The 9,180-nt window shown below is 36.3% G+C and overlaps 1 protein-coding gene across 1 annotated transcript; it reads right to left on the bottom strand.

The window, feature by feature from the left end:
* Positions 1–1,310: 1,310 nt before the first annotated feature.
* Positions 1,311–6,302, bottom strand: LOC121249439 (protein FAR1-RELATED SEQUENCE 5-like). Its single transcript, XM_041148151.1, has 2 exons — positions 5,874–6,302; positions 1,311–1,526 (listed from the first exon to the last, which is right to left on the bottom strand). Exons 1-2 carry the CDS (start codon positions 6,300–6,302, stop codon positions 1,311–1,313), a joined length of 645 nt encoding a protein of 214 aa, XP_041004085.1.
* Positions 6,303–9,180: the final 2,878 nt, after the last annotated feature.

Here is a 9,180-nt window from a genome sequence, read left to right as displayed (position 1 = left end):
CTAGTATATAATAAACTAATACTACAAAGTATAAAAGTATAAAAATAAAACTAATAATAGTATTATAATACTTTTATTTAAAATATTTAGTATATTATTTGTAATATACTTATTCTATTACCTATAACATACTAAGTACTTAGTATAATTATAATGGCCTAATTATATAGCTACTATATATAAGTTATGATAACTGTACAAGTTAATATAATTAATATATATTAATAAGTTATATATATGGTACTTATTAGTTATATAGCTACTATAGTTTAAGTATTATATATAGACTATATAACTATTGCTATTATAAGTTATGCTAACTATACTCATATATGTTCTCTGGATGGTATAACACTAACTATAGATACACGTTACTATTATAAGTTATGATAAGTAGTATACAAGTACTTAATATAATTAATATATATAGTACTTATTAGTTATATAGCTACAATAGTGTAAGTATTATATAGTTACTATATAGCTATAACTATTATAAGTTATGATAACTATACTCTTAAAAGTTATATAATAATATAACACTAACCGAGCAGCACCAACTAGTTTCCCTCAAAGAATAGCAATTTCACGAAGACCCAATAGAGAAGAATAGTAAACAGTAAAGAAGTTCAGAGATAAGCTACGGAACACCTTATAGAGAAGAAAAAATAGAAATTTCTTTTCGGGTGATCGGTTTCGACCGATAGATGATTAAATGAACCCGTTATGGGTTTTGACCCGTTGAACCCGATTTTAGTCCCGTGGGCCCATGTCGGGCCTTTTGGTTTGTTCGGGCCAAGCCCTTTTTTGCACAGCCCTACTAGTCACTACGTCTTTATGTGCCTTAGCGGGCTACAAGGCCCGCAGGGTCTGGAGGTGAAATGGCATGGTACTGTAGTAATAGCCCAAAAACTAGTTGTGGTGTGGTATTGACTAGGCATGGTCTTAAGGTGCCTTGGCCTGACATGGTCTTAGACTCTTAAGGTGTGTTGATTGTTACTAGTCTGGCTAGGACTGTTCATCCGGGCTGAGTTTTTTTCCGGCCATGTCCGGAACCTAGATAACCAGGTTCTGGCCCAGATCAAATCCAGGCCGGAACCCGTATTATAAAAACCGGATATATCTTGTCTGGACCCGGGTATGAAACCCGGGTTCCGTATTCATAACCCGGTATAACCGGATTTGTATAAAAGGCAAAAAAAAAATCTCGATCCTTTGGCCCGTGACCCCAGACCCCCCCCTCCCCCTCCTTTCTCAACCCTAGCAACGATTCTACGAAACCCTAGCCGCCGTCGTGATGATCTCGATGGTTACTTGATGGAGAGGAGTAGCTGATTCGAGTACTCTCTCTCACCGATGGCTTGCAGAAGCTCAGCTTTGAGAATCATCTCTTCCTCAGCCAAACTAGCCAACCCTAGATCACAGTACACCTCTTCGCCCACCAATACACTCATACCCATCAAGCTCTCAAACCCATCTCTCACCGACATCCATCCGAGCCTTCTAGACCTGGTAAAATGGTACCGCTATCATCCAAGAAGCTCTCCCTTAAGCACAATTGAAGCCAAAGGCCCTCAAAGCCCGTCGTGCCCTCGCCCTCACCCTCGAAGATTGTCTGGCAAGGACTTTTTGTGTACTTCCGAGGTATACTAAAAGGGACTTAGTGCCTTAGTGTGGTACGAGCCTTGAAAGGCCTTTAGGTGCCCTAGCGTAATACTCGACCTGCGGGGTGTCGTGCCAGGGAAACTAGCCCGACATGGACTTTACATGCCTTGGCGAGGTGTGTTATGGTTGGGACCTAGCCTGACATGTCTTTTAATGCACTATCCGGACAATAGCTCGAAAGCATATTTTGGTGCCTTGGCTGGGTACTAGCTTGACAAAATCTTTAGATGCCCTAGAGGGTCACTAGGGTCTTTTCTGTGTAATGCCGATGTAATAGCTTAGTCAAGTCTTCAGCACCCTAGCAGGGTACTAGTCTAGTAGGTTCATTAGTTGTCTTTGGAAGTCTCTAACCGAGCAGGGCCTTTTGTTGCCTCGGTAGGGTACTAGCCTAAAAAGATTTTTAAGGGAAAAAGCTACGCCCACCGCTTGCCCTTACCGCTTAACCTGACATTCCATATGGCATGATTTAATAGATTAAAAAATTTCATTTTTTCAAACGAAAAAGTATATTTGAAGCGAAAAATTATGTCGTCTTCTACAAGTGAAAAATTTCATCTTCTTCAAGCCTCCCTCTCTCCCGAAAACGTCTCTCCCTTGTAAAATCAGTCGCCTCCATCAATAACGGTAAACCACCAGTCGCTAGATCTACTCTCCCTTCTCCCTTGTTTTCGTCTTCTTCAAGCCTCCCTCTCTCCCGAAAACGTCTCTCCCTTGTTTTTGTCGCCTCCATCAACAACGGCAAACCACCAGTCGCCTCCATTTTGTCTGGCCAAACCATTTTGTCACCTCCATTTTCTCTGGCCAAACCATTATGTCGCCTCAATTTTCTCTGGCCAAACCATTTTTTCGCCTACATCAACCACGCCAAACCCTAAGACCACCAAAGCCCCTCACCTAAAATCAAAGCCCCTCAAAATCGAAGCCTCCATTGTCATGCCGACAGAGGTAAGACATTCTATTTTCTCAAATTATTCCCAAAATTTGAAAAAAAAAATGCTTCATGCTGTTGCTTTCCATTTTTTATCTTTTCTTTTTTAAAATTAATTCATGTTTTCTTTGTTGGCAAAGCAAAACAAAACTAATATATTTTTTTTAAGTAGGTATGCTTCATATGAATAATCAATCTACTTCCATGGGTCATTTTATCTAGCCTGTTATTTCTACCCTTGATAGGGAAGTAGAGTGAATTAAGGTCTTACAATTTGAATTCATGGAATATTGAACATGCATGGAGTACCGGTCGCTTTCTTCAGCTTTGAATTCATGAATATGGTCTTGCAATTTGCACAAATTGCTGATCATGTTTTACCTTTCCAAATCATTCTAACTTTACCAACATCGACGATTATGACAGAGTGCATAAATTTTACACACATATATATATATATATATCCATTAGTTTCTATTCATGTATGTGCATATTCAATTAATTTTGAGAAGTATTGAAATTACATATGAATTATTTTTGGACTTTGAATTCAAAAACTTTGTTGGCTACATATATACCCACCTTTATTTAGTTTCGTTAGTCCAGGAACTGTCATGGTTACTTCCTCATTTGCTAGCTGTCATGTGCATGCCTTGTTGATTGATGATGATGATGATGATATATATATATATAGAGAAAATATATTTGTAACCGTGAATTGTGTAACCATCGCATAATCGCTTTGAAAAAATTAAATAAAACATACGACCCATCTGAAAAGAATTAATTTTTTAATAGAGGACCTCACTTTTTTTCAAAACGATTACGCGGCGTTTATGCACTTCATAGCTGTATGTAAAATTACTCATATATATATATATATATGTTGTGTTAGTCATTTTGATATGTTGTGTTGGTCATTTTGATATATATATATATATATATATGAGGTCACTAATCAATCATTTGGTAGTCTAGAAATAGAGGTTGTTAATATTAACACAATGTCTGAAGCACGTAGTAGCACTAGTAATATCTCATGCTCAAGAAACTCTTGTCAAAATGAATATCTAATATGCTTTTGTGGTATTAAAGCATGTTGACGAACCGCGCATATGGAGGATAATGAGGGGCGCCTATTTTTCAGTTGCCAAAACTTTGAGGTATGTTATTTAACTCTTGTTTGCTAAGAAGTGATTGGTAATCTATGTTTGCTAATATGTGTTGGTTGATTTTTTTTATTGGTATGACCCGAAAATACTACCATATGGCGAGAGGAGAATCACATTTTAAAAATTGAAATTCAAACGATACAACTAGTAATGGATATCCAAACAACTTGACATCGACTAGAAATAGAGATAGGAGGCACAAGAGAAAGTTTGAGAGAGTCAATGTAGTTTTAGTAATTTCAATGTCATGGATACTTTGTTTAGGTATGCTTTTTGGGAAATGTTGAGAAAAAAAGATGTAATATATGAAGCAATTTTTTATTTTAGCTTATAAGGAATGTATGGTAGATTACTTGTAGAGGAGAATTTGATGAAACGCTATGTTTTAAAATTAAGCTTGTTGGGATGTTCATTTGCACTATTTTGAGCATTTTTCAGTTCATTTGTTTAATATACTTTATTATCATGTCAGGAGTATGCTTTCCAGAATTGTTCCACCATTTTTCTATACAATTTAAATGAACAAATAAATACGGTTTGCAATCCATCTTCAACTACCAAAATTGATTTTAAAAGATAAACAATGGAAGTTCTATGTAGGTTCCCTCGAGACAATAACAATTTGGCAGCCAACCTATTTATCTACACAAGAACCAGGACCACAACAAGGACCTCTACAAATAATCTATTTGCAGCAATCCAAAAAAAAAGATGTAATATATGAAGCAATTTTGCATTTTGCAGTTTGCATTGGTCCCTCCCATCATTAATCAACAAGAAAAATGTAGTTTAATTACAAAATATGAAGGAACCATAAAATTGGTCCCTCCCAAAAAACTATAGTTTCGTTACAAAATGTGGAGCAACAAGGAAAATGTAGTTTCATTACATTTTTTGGCGTAACCAGAAAAATGGAGCAACCAGAAAATTGATCCCTCCCAGAAAACTATAGTTTCATTACAAAATATGGAGCAAATATACAAAATCATCCAACTATCTTCCAAAAGCATGGCGTCTTCTAATCACCAAAGCTGCATCATTTATGATTAATATCTCGAATCATTATCCTGGTCCGAGAGATGCAATCATCTCCATTGCCCCTAATTGAACAAAAAGCCACTACTATCATCTAAAAAAGAATCCTCAAAAACTAAATATGATATTTCACATTGAGACTACCTGCATTGTAAGAGCACTCGGTCCAATATGAAGAGCCTCTGTAGTGTATACTTGATCAATTGTGTACTAAGGGGGGCATAAAAAAATGTTAAAAGTGCAACGCACTTAAGAAAAATAATACCAAAATAATGCATTTTGAATTACCTGTGAGGGAGAAGCAAATTGTCTAGTACCAAAATAATTTGTAGTGTATACTTTGTGAGTTGTGTACTGTGAGTGGCATAAAAAAATTGTTAAATGAACCAACGTGTTAAAACTGTGTGCACCATAATGTGGTTTGAATTACCTGTGAGGGAGGACCAGTCCGTCCAATGCCAAAATAATCTGTAGCAATCGAAAGGAGTTGAAAAACAATCTGGCGCATATGTCCAAACTTGACTTTGTTGATACTAGTGGCAAAAGTAAATTATTTTTCCCGTGTTTATAAACATAAAAAATCTAGCAATTGTGAATAGAAAAAATGTACTTGGGTTTGAGGAGCCTCATGTTATGTGCAGCTCACAATGCATTCATCTGGAGCGTGACTACTCCATTGTGAATTGGAATGAAGATGATAATTTATCTTTACACATCTATAATATTTTTGAAACCGTAAATTTAGTATACAACATTAATAAAAAGGAACCTCAGCTTCGTGATGGTGTAATCACCGTCTCGTACTAGATTTCTTAAGACTCTTCTCAACGTGGTGCACTTTTTTCTTAGACGGTGGTCTTCCCTTACTCCAAACTACCAACGGACTAAGAACTCTACATGTCGTACCCTCCATGAAAGTAGCTGGATCAACTGTATTTCTAGTATCACGATTAGCGATACCAAGGTATTGTACCTTCAACTTTTCTATCTAGCTAATCAATTTAACATAGCTACTCTCGACCTTTGAAACATTGGAACATAGTTCATACCAACAATTATGGATCCTATCATACCTTCGGGCATCGTCTATGCCTACATAATATGCCCCTAAACTCAAATAACTTAGAACTGCATTTAACATCAAGGGGATCTTGATCAACTTTGACAGTGAAGGTTGCACGTTTTAACAAGTCATCACTAACTTGAACCTCATCGGCAACTACGAACGTATATCTACCACCCTCACATCCCAATAACGAGGTAGTCAAATATAGAAATCCTCGCAATTCCTCTTGTACTTCTTTGAATTTAGCAATTGTATTTATTTTTTGAAATTGCTTCTCAAGAGGATAGCGATTGATGTAAGGAATCTCCATGTTCCATGAATTAAAGTTAGCAAATATTTCATTCTCTACCTTCATCCTAATGGCTGAATCATACTGGTCAACAAATTGTTTCAGATTTGTTCTAGAGTTAATGTATTCGTCGAAAAATGCATTCATACCTTCACTCTACTGTGTAGTTGACATTTCTGCCCAAAATGTGTCTCTAACGCAGGCCGGCACCCAAAAATACCGATCAATATATAGTGATACAAACTATGCATTCTCATGTAGATCATAGGTATCAAGCATATCATGCCAATGTTCCTCAAATTCATGCTCATTGAAAGAGTCAGAAACGCACCTATGTAGAGTACTCTTGATTTTTCCATATCGTTAATGTGATCCAAACTTCTCTTGAAGCTTTTTCATTATATGCCACAAGAAGAAGCGATGCCTAGACGTTGAAAACACCCTCAAAATTGAAATTTTCACGGCCTTATCTTGGTCTGTGATGATTGCATTAGGCGGTTGGTCATTCATACACTTCAACCATGACTCAAACAACCACTCAAATGTATTTGCGTCCTCATTGGATATCAATCCGCACTCAAATAGGATTGACTGCTCATGGTAGTTCACATCCACAAACACTACAGCACCTCCAACCTCGAGGCGAAGTTGTCATGCTTTGTCAATGTAGTTTCAACACTCCTTCTCCCCGAATGGCACATTCTCGTAACCCCCCGCCTCAACAACCACAACCTTGAAATTTTTGGACAACCTTATTCCTGTCACGTCATTTATTTCAAGCCTCTTAGCTACATGCGCATCAACCATATTAAAGCATCTGAAATGTCTTGCCTTTCTCAGACTACAAATGTGTGTGATCCAAGGTCACTTTAGATATGGTATATTCACCTTCTTCATTCAATATCACGTGAATCCCAACCATACACCCTATCTTCTCTGTTTGTCTTGATTTCATAACATTGGTAGCCTTACTCTTTTATGTGCCTCCTCGCGCACATGCCAAGTAAAACCATCTTACATTCTCATTGTCATCCTGTCTAGAATTTCTTTTGCACATCCCAAACCTCATCTGCTTACCATACTTCATATAGTAAGACCGAACTTCTTCTATAGATGAAAATTTCATTCCAACCTTAGGTTATTCAATAGTTTCATCACATTCAATCTCCTTATCAATTCCTACCTCATCACACTCATTATCTGAATGTTTTATGCCGGCATCCATTGTCCATCCAACATTCGAATTGTCTGCAAATTGTTAGCACATTGAAAACAAGGGAGATGCATTGTATATTAAAGAACAAGCAAAAAAAGAAAAAAAAATACCATAATGTAGTTTGAAAAAAAAATCGAAAAAGCCTAAAAGCTGGTGGGCATAACTTGTAACAATATGATATATTGTTACCATGTATTCTAAACTTAACCATGCACTTAGCAAAAGACAAAAGACAAAGCATATAACGCACTATCATTATCTAATCACAATATTCCATTATTTTTTATTCAGTGTTCTTTTTGCTTTTCATAGACTCCAAGCGGGCCATATTTCAAGCATTTATCATAGATGTATAAAATTACAGTTTGTCAGTCATATAAACAACAATCCCCTACTAAACTCCCATGAACAAACACTTAAAAGGAACCAATTCATCCAAAAAAGAGGATCTTTCACGACATCTAACTTCCACAACTGTGCCACACATCTTTATCTTAAATCAGATATAAAAATAGAGTTTGCAATTGGTAAATTTAAAGGTATAAGAATGTTTGTATCCAATTCAAATTGAAGCAAAGTTAGATGTGAAATACAGGTATGAAACATGGATTAACCAAATAGCAACATTGTATCAAAACAGCTTCAAGACATTACGCTACGAGAAGGGAAGAAAAGAGAAAAAGATAGTGGAGAGAAGGGAGCACAACTATACCAACCAAGAAAAAAGAGACCTACAAGAAAACTCTCCATCAACAATACATGGTAACTTGTATAAAAATGATTTGGTCACCTTTTTATAGATCTTATAGATTGAAACCCTATTCAATTTGAGGAAGAGGGAAAGAAATCTACCTCTCGGATTGGAGATCGGACAGAGGAAGATGGTGCCGGAAATGGATCTCTTTTGCCGCGCGGACTGGATGCCAGTGCCGGACGGAGGGAGATAAGGGGCAAGCTTCAGGGGTTGGGGTTGGGGTTTTCGGATCTGAAGAGGGAAAGAAACGAGAGAAATGTTGTTTCCTTTTCCTTTTCTTTTTTGTTTAATTTTAAAATTAGAAAAAACAATTGTGTCATGCCATGTCAAGTAGTATCTGCAAGCAGGAGCAATGGTTGGTGGCTGTGGAATGACCCAATTTTAAGTGCCTTTCTTAAGTACTAGCTAGGGAAGGTCTTTAAATGTCTTGGTAGGGTACTAGTTAAATAAGGTCATTAGCTTCCTTTGGGTACTAGCCCTACAAGGTCTTTAGGCGCCCTAGCAAGGTGGTAGTGATTGGTGCAAAATGGCAAGTGCACAGTATCATAATTTTATAGTAAAGTGATGAGAAGAGTATCGTCCTCAAGGATTGGTAACTTACTTTTGACAAATACCGAAATTATACTAATCTCGACTTTATTTAGAAAGGTCACTAAGATTTTTGTAATTGCAATTTAAAATAAAATCGATTCAAAAAAGATAATCGAAGGAAAAGAAAGATGTTATTCGAAGATCAAATTAATGGGAAAGAAAACTTCTAAGAAATCGATTTCACCTAATCCTTCACTATGCTTTACTCATCTAATTAATTAAATTTAATTCTTTATGTTTGTTAGCAAATCTCCAATTCATCCAAAAGCCTCTTTCGATAGTCAATTGAAAATTATTTTTGTTCATCATTTTACACAAGAGTATGCAGATTAATAATGCAAGAAAGCAATAAGACCAATGATTTTAATACTACATAGGTTCATACAAGTCTTTCGATCTCTATATTTACCTATACCGAAATATCCAATATCTATCCTATAATTCTCTCTTTTGATAGCAAATCA

The sequence above is a fragment of the Juglans microcarpa x Juglans regia genome, chromosome 2D, assembly GCF_004785595.1.
Source record: "Juglans microcarpa x Juglans regia isolate MS1-56 chromosome 2D, Jm3101_v1.0, whole genome shotgun sequence".
Taxonomy (NCBI): Eukaryota; Viridiplantae; Streptophyta; class Magnoliopsida; order Fagales; family Juglandaceae; genus Juglans; species Juglans microcarpa x Juglans regia.
Note: the sequence above shows the minus strand (reverse complement) of the source record. Positions and strands in the feature narration are given on the sequence as shown.